The sequence below is a fragment of the Lepidochelys kempii genome, chromosome 2 (genome assembly GCF_965140285.1).
Source record: "Lepidochelys kempii isolate rLepKem1 chromosome 2, rLepKem1.hap1, whole genome shotgun sequence".
NCBI classification, from domain to species: Eukaryota; Metazoa; Chordata; order Testudines; family Cheloniidae; genus Lepidochelys; species Lepidochelys kempii.
In genome coordinates, this window is record NC_136381.1 from 110,327,784 (window position 1) to 110,339,340 (window position 11,557).

The window sequence follows — 11,557 nt, forward strand, 5'->3', positions numbered from 1 at the left end:
GAAAAACAAGGTGGGATGGCTGAACTGTCAGAAGGAGTTAGGTAAGCCACAGAGACCATCGCATCAAGAACATCCAAGAAGTCGTCTTACAGAGCTTCAAGAGGAAACTTTAGGGCACCCTCACGTGCAGTCATCTCAAATTTAATCATTCCAAAACCAAAACTAATTATTTCCCTCTCCTCTAACTCCCTTATTTCCACTGACTACTATTATCCTTCCTGTCTCCCAGGCTTGCAACCTCAGTGTAATCTGATTTATAACCCACTGGTACCCCATCCCACCCCATATCCAATCTCCATTGCTTCTTCCACATTAACTCAATCAAAATCCACTCTTGCCCCACTATTCTCACTGCCAAAATCTTTGTTCATGCACTAGCAGTCACTTGACATGCCGTAAAAAAATCTTCTAAACTCTCACCACATCTATCCAAAAGACTGCTTTAGTAAACTTCCTCTTCTGATCCCCTAACCCCTCCTACAATCCCTCAGCTAGCTTCCTGTCTTTGCACCATATTCTGTTGAGAGGCTGTCTTCCCAATGTCCCTACGTAGTCCATGCTCTGACCAAAAGACAAAAGGTTACCCATTACCTCAAGGAGGACTTGCTGGTGTCTTAAAAGAAGGTGAAGTGATGGGACAAAGTGAAATTAACTGTTCTTGACACCTTTACTGAAGCTGAATAATCTTGGCAAGAGAAAAAACTGTCACAAAAATTCCTGGCCTAGGGAACCTCAAAGTCAATTACATGCTTGTACAATGCCTGTAACAATGAAACACCAATACTACTCTGGCCTTTAGATGCTATCACGATACACTTACTAAACCACATCGGAGAAGGATTACTCACCTTTTGTCAGAGCAACACCACAAAAGTGTTACAGTGGGCAGTCCCCCAAGCAAAAAAATATATATAAATATACTACTGCTTTTAGAACTTCCCCACCAAAAAACGAAAGACAAACGTTCCCCATATAATTGAGGCATATTTGCCAACCCACCTTTATTTATTTATTCACACTGAGGAATTTTCCCAGTAAGCCCTTACCTGGATAGATAATGTACCTTTTTACGAAGCAACGCAGCCTGGAAGTTCTGAGATACAAGAGACACACTCATGATGACTTTCACAAACTGAAACACTCTGGAAAATAGCAGCTGTACTTGCTCAACTGTTCAAGACCTTGTGTTCTTTCCAGGGGGTCATTGCTTAATTACTAAACATCTACTCAGCATATTTAACATTTGAAATGTTTTCAACAATAGTTCAATGCCAAGTAGTTTAATATACACAAATGTCATTTACTTTTTAAAATGAATACAGTACTTGAAAAAGGTACTGGATTGACAGTCACAGACAATAAACTTCTCCATTTGGCCACATAATGGACAGTATTGGGTGGTAGCTGTGCAAGCTCCTTAATGTTAGCTTAAGAACATGCCTCCACCACATTGTGAAAGGACGACACCTAAGAGAGCAGGCTCAGTCTTTGTGGCCATTCAATCCGTAACTCCTCTGTCAAAACTGCCAACAAGGATGCTAATTACTGTGTTTTTTATAATCAGGATCCTTAACTATTGGAAAATGAACCAAGACTAAGTAATTCATCTACCACAGGCTGCCAGATGGTAATTTCTGGTCAGTAATGAAGAAGGCTAGCTTTAAAATGCTGAGAGGTAAAAAGTTCACTGTATGCATTGTTACCAGTTTCCTGAGCCATCTAGTTGCTATAAACTATTTTTTAATTGAATAATGCATTTTGACTTTGAAGCGATCAGACTGATTAAATGAAAACTGGTATGGAGATATAGAAATATGTGAAGTGCAACTCTTCCAGAAAGGCAGAAAAACAGTATGAAAACAAACAGATACATTCAATGCTTACCCATCTCTTCCTTTACTGACAATTTTAACTTCAAAATAGTATATTCCACAGGCTGCAGGTATAGGATGTGTGGCTCGAACTGAAGCAGCATCCTTTGGAGTTTTGCCATGACCTGCAAAACAGTTAAAATATACTAATTTACATTAAAACCTAAAGTAAACTGTAGAAGTGCAAGTTTGACAGTGTACAAGTCAGTTGTTCAAAATAAAGGATTTGAGTAGTCAATTTACTTCAGTGCATAAAAAATTTCTGATCAGACTCATTATTTGTGTATGGAACAGCATATGAAGTAATGTTATTATGAACGTGTTTAGAATATGCTAGCCATTGTCCTTTGTCTAAACATGCCGAGAGACATACTCTGTCTGTGCTGCTTAAAAAAGGCTTTACAGATATCTGAAAACAAACAATTACAAAACAAGATTCATTCTGTTTGCAATAAAATGTGGCTATATAATTGGACAACAGTCCACATAATAAGTCTTGAAAACGTTGCATGGCTTCTCAGTTGCACAGCATTTACTGATTTTTATAAACTGAAATGTGATACAATTGAGTTTAATCTACTGCTCGGTATACTTATATTTCTTTAAAACTATTTCAAGATATTTTGTTACTGTTGTCTACAATAAAACGGTCAGTTACTTTACAGCAAGCACAGCAGGTGGCTTATTTCCATGTTCTGAATTTCTTTGATTTCAACAATGCATTAACCCAGGGGTCCCCAACGCGGTGCCCGCAGGCACCATGACACCCACCGGGGCATTTTTGTGCGCCCAAAGGACACCCCACCGCCTAAATGCCGCCGAGAAGCGTTGCCGTTTCTCTGCAGCATTTCAGTGGCGGCGCTTCTTCTCGCTGCCGCTTTTCGACGGCAAGGTGTCCGGCGCCCGCCACGGTCTTCTGGGAATAGCATATTGCTATTCCCACAAGAAAGGCTGGGGAACACTGCATTAACGTCATAAAGTCTTCAAATAAGTAAACGTAGGCCCTGCTCTTTTGGTTACAAAACAGCAAATGCTATATCAATCTGCTACTGCAAGAAGTCCTAATCTCTGTGTTTTTGGCCTTGGACAGTGGTTTTCAAATTCTAGTTGGCTGTGTACTACCTTTAGTATGTGTCATTAATAACCTCTTATTTTTAATTTAAAACTGTATGAATAATCCAACATTGATTTTTTACTGAAAGTTATAAGTAGCCTGTAATTTACTTTCTGCAGTCAAGTCATGCTCCTGCCATGTACTCAAATTACAAGACTGAATGCACTTATTGTATTTCTCAACACTGGTAAGTTATAATTACCCCAGGATGATTCTATTAGAGTAATAAGCAAATCTACAGCTCTAGAAGTTCCAGAATAAGTTTTTGTTTTGTTCTTAAGTGTTAGCAGTTCATTGTTTAGATGCCATAAATTAGGTTGCCAGACTTGTCTATACAGAAGTCCTTGGGCCTAATAAGCAGCCAAAGCCTTAAAGGGGCCTCTCTGAAGCTTGTGAGCAGAGCATGAACTCTGACTGTTGTGTTTAAAGGAGGTACTATTAATTTAGAAATTACTTGAGTTAAAAAAAATTCCAACCTGTTTACAAGTAAAACCAAAGAACTGACTACAGAAAAAATATTTTCCCAAGTTTACTTTATCCATTTGAAAGTGATTTCTGTAGTTCGTTTAACTGCTTCCACTGTATATTCAAGTCAGTTTCCGCTATTTGTGTGGGCCTTTCATACAACAGAAGAGAAAAACATTTTATGAACTAAGAAAACGCAACTGTAAAGCCACTATATTGCCAGGGAGACTCAGGAGAAAGTGGCACCCCAAACTACTTTTAGCTCATTTTAAAAACTGACTCCATTTCAAGTTTCTGTCCCTTCAAAAGTTTCCTTATTGTTCCTATGTAGGCGCTGAATTTTAAATATACAGGTTTTTGTCTCAGATGATCTGCGGTTATCACTTTTGACAGTGAATTCCACTGCAAGGAATGCAGTCGGCCGAGTATCTCAAACGTCACACACACCTGTAAAGCATCCCCACCTTTTTCTCTACATTACCTAAAGTAGAGAGCTTTCCTTTTAAAGACTATCATCGCCTGTGTCTCATTTATTTTTCATAAGGGTCTTCAGAGGATGACATTTTTAAAGTGTATATTTAAAATATTTAACTAAGGGCTTCAAAAAAAAAAAAAGTCTTCTGCAAAGAGATAGGACCTTACACAGCCGTTTCACAGCCATCCACTACAGATTTTAGTTTTACTTTGTAGGAGAGCTTGCAGACAACTAATTACAATAACTAGCTTTCTAAAGTTTAAACTTTGACTTTGTCCAAAAGTCTGACTTTGTCAAAAAAGGTTTTAAAAACTGGGAGGCTACAACATTCTATGAATAGGGTTTCCTGCTTTTATTATAGCAGCTAGACATTCCTGTTGATTAACTTAAAGACTTTTCAGGCATTTACAAATTGAACACAGTGTAAAAATAATCTAAGCATAAAAAAAAAAATCACGTTTGAAAAAGCCAGTTGCAACATAATAGTTTAACGTCTACTGAAAATGACATTTTTAAGCTTTCAAAAATGTAATATGTAGGCCCAATCCCGCAAAGCTCTAAGCCAGAGGTTCTCAAACTTCATTGCATCATGACCCCCTTCTGACAACAAAAATTACTACACGACCCCAGGAGTGGGGACAGAAGGCTCAAGCCTGAGCCTGCCACAGACCTGCTGCCCTGGGCGGGGAGGGAAGGAAAAGAAGAGCCAAAGCCGAACCCCAAGCTCCGCTGCCCCCGGGGGTCAGGGGGGAGAGGAGGGGAAGAGAAGAGGAGATGAAGCCCAAAGTCTTCAGCCCTGGGTAGAGGGGTCCTTTAGCCTAAGCCCCTCTACCCAGGGCTGAAGCCAAAGCCTGAGCCCCAGGCAGCAGGTCTCAAGCTTTGGGCCCAGGTGGTGGGGCTTGGGCTTCAGCAAGTCTAACACCAGCCCTAGCAACCCCATTAAAATGGGGTCCTGACCCCCAGTTTGAGAACCGCTGCTCTAAGCACATACCTTCACAAACACGGAGTAGAGTAGTCCTACTTAAGTCAATGGGCGTACCCATCTGGACAAAGCTATGCATGACCTTACACTCTTTAAATACAGCTTAAATAAATACAGTTCCAAAATCTGATTTTTGATAGTTTTAGCAGACAGCTTAGTGAGCCAGCTGAGAGAGAAATAAGAACAAAACTACTCTTGGTGAACCCATGGGGAAAGGTTTTAATGAGACCAAAAAATGGTCTGTTGAATACTGCCTTACTTCAATTTCTTCCACAGATGACACTTGGTTTTAAATTGGGCAAAATTAGATCCCAACTTTGCCACTGTAACACAGACAGCAATCAAAACAGAATCACTTTGCCATTCTTACACAGTGTTGGTTTGGTGGTACTTCAAGTGCTTCTGGGAAAACTGAACAGGATTACCACAACCAGATCCCTCCCTTTTGTTTATTAGAAAAATTTAGAGATACAACTGGATGCACTGGAAGTCAGCTAGAAGATTTTTAACTTGGCATTAGAGGCAATTCAGAGAGGACTTGTCTTTACATGGAAAGAAAAAAGACTGCACCGTCAAAGGTGTGGTTAATATCTATTAGCCAAAGCCTCACTGAAAAAAATCCTATCAATGGCTGTTTATTCAAATTGTATCATTTTTGCCCATTTTGTTTGGGCAATCACCCACAGGTGACCTAAATGAACTCTGTTTCTAGGAAATAACAAATTAAAAAACAAACCAACCAGGATTACAGGTTTTTTGTCTGTTTGTTTGAAAAACTGTACCGCTTATGGTTTGTCCTGTCTATTTAGGTAAATCTCTTTATGATTATCTTCGCAATTAAATCCTGTGCTACTTTTTGGCTTATGATCACAGACACAGTATTAGAAAACATAACTATCAGAGAGTATCGGTGAACATTAACATGTTAGAAAATCACTGGAACATTTTCATTTCCCATTTTATTGTGAATGAATGAAAATTTAAAAATATTTAAACCAATAATTCAAAGATAGTATTTTCATACGAATTCCATTTTGTTGGGGCCTATACCCTATAAAAATGGACCTTTATGTCTGATCAACGTTCTCACCTTCAGCTAAGGACTGTTAGATGACAATGAAAGGTATATTAGCAAGTTGACAAACGCGTTTTTCTGAAATGGTTTTACCTTTCTCATTTATGAAGCTATACCAAGAAAAGTCTAAGTAATCAATGTAAAATAGTGCTAGGTCAATTCTAATCAATCTGTAGATAGTTTGCGGTGTTCCAGAGGGCCCAATTTCAGCTTATTCCTATTTTATATTTATTTTGTGACAGATTTAAGAAACATAGGTGAGGTATTACTGATGCCCATATATGTATTTTTTTCTAAAGTATATATGTCTAAACTTTGACAAAACTATAGAATTAAGAATCGGAATTTCTAAAATACATAACTGAATGACTGACTCAGAAGTTTTGGGAAAAAATTATGCTGGTTCTGGTAGGTGATATGAGGACAGCTAGATGCTCCCCTCACACACAGCCTCACCATTTTTATGAGAGTATGCTTCAGATGGACAATGTTGTACAGTTTTGGCAGTGATCTTTAATTTTTGTTTGCCCCTGAGAATGTATGCTAATGGCCTGTTTTCATCATCTTAATGCCATCAGACTGTAGTCCTTCCTCTTGCACCTTGACCTGGTAACCACTATCTCCTTTTGAGACAGATCTGATTAGTTCAAGTGCTCTACATTAGGTTTACAAAAAGACAATGATCCAGTGAATGCTATTCATGCAGAACGAAGCAACACAACTGTCAAGGGTGGGAGAAGACATTCTGTCTACCTGAAACTCTGTATGGACTATCTAGTGGTGGGCAGGAAAATTACAAATCCTCAAACTCCATGAGATATGGATTTCCTTTTTCTCATAAACCAGAGAAAACAAAAAACTCAAATCTGGCAATATGACAGTTTGTTCAAATTATTAAGTGATCTGAAAAAATAAACAGAGGACCGACTACAAACTGAAAAGTGGTTTTTTCACACAATTATTTTTTCATAAGCATGTTTCGATTTTAAGATACTGCACACTAATATCTGGGAAATCAAAATGTGGCCTCGACACTGACCTCTACACTTTCTCCATACAGCTCACTCAATGGCAGGATTTTCCTACCGTCAACTTACTTCTCTCCTCTTCCCTTCATCTTCAATATTTCACAAAGAAAACCTCCCATCAGAGAGGAAAGTTCACTTGGGACATTAAACAGGAGGCGAAACAAAAGTGAGAGAAACAGGTGGAAGGGAAAAGAAGAGGGAAGATGTTTGGAGAGGAAAATGATGTTATCAGAACAGTGCCAATCACAGATAAGGAACAAATGCTTCCAGAAAAGTTGATTCTATCAGAATGTTGGAGGGGCAACAGAGGAAGGTTAAATAAATGTATTTAAGGTACAAAAACAAGACCAAGAGGAAGAAGGATGATTTAGTTGGTTTTGGTCCTGCTTTGAGCAGGGGATTGGGCTAGATGACCTCTTGAGGTCTCTTCCAACCCTATGATTCTAAAGGAGTCATTTTTTTGGTCTTGCATGCGTCTCAACTGGATCTATTTTTCAAGTGGACTGATGGAGAATCCCACAAATCTCTCCCCAATCCAAATGTGTCAATCAAAATCTTTACAAAAACAAAACTACTGGTTCTCAAACTACAAAGAACCAAATGTTCCTTCCCCATTGTCTAGATAGCTGAAGGTGTATTGCCTGTGCCAGCACTTACAAGATTAGAGAGACTGAACCTTTTCTTTAATTGGAGCCCTATTTGAAATAGTTTTGCAATGGGTGACATTCTATAAAATGCAAGAACACAGTTGATACCATCTTTCCTTATTTCCATCATCCATTCTCCGTCCTGTCCTTTTCTATTTTGTTTTGTCTTGCTTGCGTCTTTTAATGTTGTTGGGGGTTTTCTTTGGTCATTTATTTTCTTTTAGTTCTCCCCTCACAAGTAGATACAGAGAAGTGGGGTGGCGTCTGTTGGTGCCAGCCGTAGCTTAGCCAAAAATTGCAAAAGCAAAGAAACAAAGCGAAGCTTGGGCTACCAGCATATATAGGAGCTACTCCAATGCCTGTCTATGGGCTTGTCTACATGTAAAACACTACAATGGCACAGCTATACCAATGTAAATTCCTAGTGTAGACCAGGCCAAAATTAAAGGTGACAATGGAACAGGGAGGGAAAGATGGGCAGTTTTCAAGCAGCCATTCACTGCTTTAACAATATAGCACATTTCTAGTTAGGAGAAGTAGAGGAGGCTATGTGTATTACAGTTGCCCCTCACCCACTCCACTTCTGATCCACGTTCCCTTGGACTAGTCTGGTGACCCCTATTGGTCTATTCATCCTTCATCCCCGCATTGTCGTCAAGTAAGATTAAGTTAACAGTAATTAGCGTGATAACTTAGTCAATGTACTTTTACAGCAACAATCTCCCTAGTTTCCAAGTGCCCAATGTTCTCTAAGTAGCCGCCCACGTTTCAAAAACACATGGTTACATCCTGCTGGTGGGAGGGCTGAGGAAGAGGGCAAAGAGAAAAACAACTATATTGTCACATTAAAACAGATCAGAAAGATTCTATATTTACCTGTTTATTATATACTATTATTTAAAACACACAGCAAAAAAAACCAAATACAAGTGGGAGGACTTGCTAACCATAAAGCTATGTCCTTGCTATGAGAATCCTTACAGCAGCCAGATCCCAGTACACACAAAATACTCCTAAAAATATCAAAGTAATAAAAATCCAAACAAAAGCCATTGGTTTTTGTATGTTTGCATCAAACTTCGTGTTACATAAAATGAATATTTTGTATTTAATATAGATTAGGACCTGTCTATTGTAGGCTATTTTACAGAATACATCTAGCCTTTTTTGGCACCCATATCATATGATTTGTATGTTTTGTGTTGCCATCTTCCTCCTCTTTGAATCAACCGTAAAATGTTTCTCAAGACTTCACTTGAGCTTCACCTCTGTAAACTTTGAGAAAGAGTAACCACAAGGTTTTAGGGTTATTCCTCCCCTCCCCCATACTCATTTTGACTACAATCTGACCTCGCCATCGTTTCCAACCCAGAAGCTGTTTTTAATCTGAAGCATTTCTACTTTAGGACTTGGGCGTGGAATGCCAGATGTGTGTTTTTTTCAGGTCAGAGTGAACTCATGTTTCTAGCTTATATGACATTTTCACAACAACCAATGCTTAAAGTACCTTATTGTTATCTCTGGCTGATTTACCAGTGTATGTAATTTGCATATCTTTTCTTCTGCAATAAAAGCCTTAACAATACTGTAAACTGATCTGTGAGAAACCTGAGCACAAAGTATGAGATTGAGATTAAAATGTAGGAAAAACTAATCTTGAATATTACCCACACTACTACTCTCAACATTATGAATAGTACTTACACAGGGACTATAATCAGTGACTACTTTTAATTCTATTATTTCATATGTTTCATTTCCTACAAATCAAGATGTGTTTTCTCTGTGGCTTCCCCTCCCTGACATTTCCGTGTTTAGTAGTTTTACATTTATGCATCTTATAACTCCTTATACTGCCTGTTCTCTCCATTTCTAGACAAAAAGCATTTCTTGTCCTTATTTTTGTAGCTAGACACATGACACCATGCCGATTCTGCTTTATTCTCCTGCTTGTCCTCAAACTCGTTTGATAACAGAATCAACAGGCTGAGGAAGTCTACTAGTTTATAGCCCCCCCAAAAAAGAAAAAAAAAACCTAGTGAGAAAGGAGAAGAGATCGGATAGGCCTTCCCGCTCCTCTCCCACGGGTTTATACTGGGGGGGGGGGGAGAGGGAAACGGGGAACCCGGATGATCACCCCCCGATCATGTAAACTCTTTAGGAGATCTCAGAAAGAGTTATTTCTTGTTGTGTCTTCTCCCCGTTCAAGCTGGTGCCTTTCCCAAGCGCGATTTCCTCCCAGGTGAGGAGGAGACCCAGTAGGGGAGCAGACTTAAGTAGAAGGGGCGCTGAGGTGAGAAGCCAGGAGCCCAGGTCGTCCCCCCCCCCGGGAACTGGGCAAGGGGCCCCAGGGAGGCCGCATGTGTACATACCCCTCTCACCCCCAGGCAGTTTGTCTCTATATAGAGAGCCATGGCCTAGCTCCCGGCTCCATGCGGGGAGGGCCCTGGGTCCCGGCGGGAGCGGAGACGAGGGGGGCGCCCCCCCGGTGAGGCCGGGCCCTGCATCCAGCCCAGGGCAGACGCCCCCCGGCGGGCCGGGCTCTCACCTTTGTAGTGCACCCGCAGGTTGTTCTGCGAGAGGCCGATGTAGCTGAATTTGTCCTTCGGGCTCCAGGAGCGGGGCAGCGGTGTTTCCTGTTCGTCCACGGCCGGGTACAGCCGCTTCAGCCGCCGCTTCAGCTCCTTCTCCTGCTCGTTGAGGGCCGGGTCCCCGTGCGGGAAGGCGGCCGGGGCGCTGCTCCCCGCCGGCAGGCCCAGGGCGGGCAGAGGCCCGGCGGCGGGCGGAGGCGGGGGAGGCGGCGGGGCCGCGGTGGCCGGTGGCGGGGGAGGCGGCGGGTGGAGCAGCAGCGCGGCCGCCGGGGCCGAGGCCGGCGCGGGGCCGGCGCTAGCGGCGGGGGCGGCGATCCCCGAGGCCTGGGGAGCTGCCGTCAACGGAAGCTGCTGCTGCTGCCCGGACATCCCGGCCTCCGCCACCTCCTGCGGCGGCGGCTGTCCGCGGACCGTCTCCGGGGCGGGCGCGGCGGGCAGGCCCGGGCACTGCGGAGCGGGGTGGGGGAGGGGGCGGTTTAGACGGGCAGCCCGGAACCGGAGTCGCGGGGGGGAGGGGAAGGGCGAGGAAGGCGGCGGTTACGGACCCGGGGCTAGTGGGGGAGCACGCGCGGGTGGCTCGAGTTCGGGCCGCTGCGCAGACAGAGGGGAGCGGGGTGAGAGCGCGAGACACCGCGGCTGGTCCCCAGGCCGGCGCCAGACGCTGCTGCTGCTGCTGCGGTGGAACGTCCCGGATCAGCTGAGCAGCTCCCCGCGGCGGCGCGAGGAGGAGGAGGAGGAGGAGGGGCTTCCGCCAATCACAGGGCGCGAGGGCGGCGCCCAATCCGCTCCTGCACGAGAGAAGGCGTGAAGGCGGGGGAGGCTGGGCCGCGCGGCGCGGCTGCACCGGGCGCTAGTGCGAAGCGTGGCAGCTGCAGGGGAGGCCTGCACGTTTGCCATGCTCTTAGTTTCGTCCGAGCCTGGGGGGCCTCCTGTCCCAGTCCTGCTTGGCTGAGACTAGAGGGCTGAACATGGGCTAGCTCAGGCTACAAGCTACTACCTGGACGAGGGGTGGGGAGCTGCAGGTACACCAGCGCCAGCAAAAATCCTAGGGGGCCTCCCTCGCTCACTCTCACCCCTGAGCCAAGAGGGTGAGATCATAGAGGAGGTTTGGAAGAGACCTCAGGAGTTCATCTGGTCCAAGCCCCTGCTCAAAGCAGGACCAGCCCCAATTAAATCATCCCAGCCGAGGCTTTGTCAAGCGGGGCCTTACAAACCTCTAAGGAAGGAGATTCCTCCACCTCCCTAGGTAACGCATTCCAGTGCTTCACCACCCTCCTAGTGAAACAGTGTTGCCTAATATCCAACTGAG

At 43.4% G+C, this 11,557-nt stretch overlaps 1 protein-coding gene across 3 annotated transcripts in view; it reads right to left on the reverse strand.

The window, feature by feature from the left end:
* RANBP9 (RAN binding protein 9) overlaps positions 1-10,952 on the reverse strand; it is a 71,593-nt gene extending 60,641 nt beyond the window's left edge. For 2 of the 3 annotated variants that reach the window (XM_073331932.2, XM_073331930.2), the window contains exons 1-2: positions 10,206-10,951; positions 1,885-1,996 (exon numbers count right to left, since the gene is read on the reverse strand). In XM_073331932.2, coding sequence (XP_073188033.1) covers positions 1,885-1,996; positions 10,206-10,617 — 524 coding nt within the window. In that variant the 5' untranslated portion in view covers positions 10,618-10,951. Of the gene's footprint in view, positions 1-1,884; positions 1,997-10,205 lie in introns of all 3 variants that reach the window. The other variant, XM_073331931.2, reaches the window with a different exon arrangement.
* Positions 10,953-11,557: the final 605 nt, after the last annotated feature.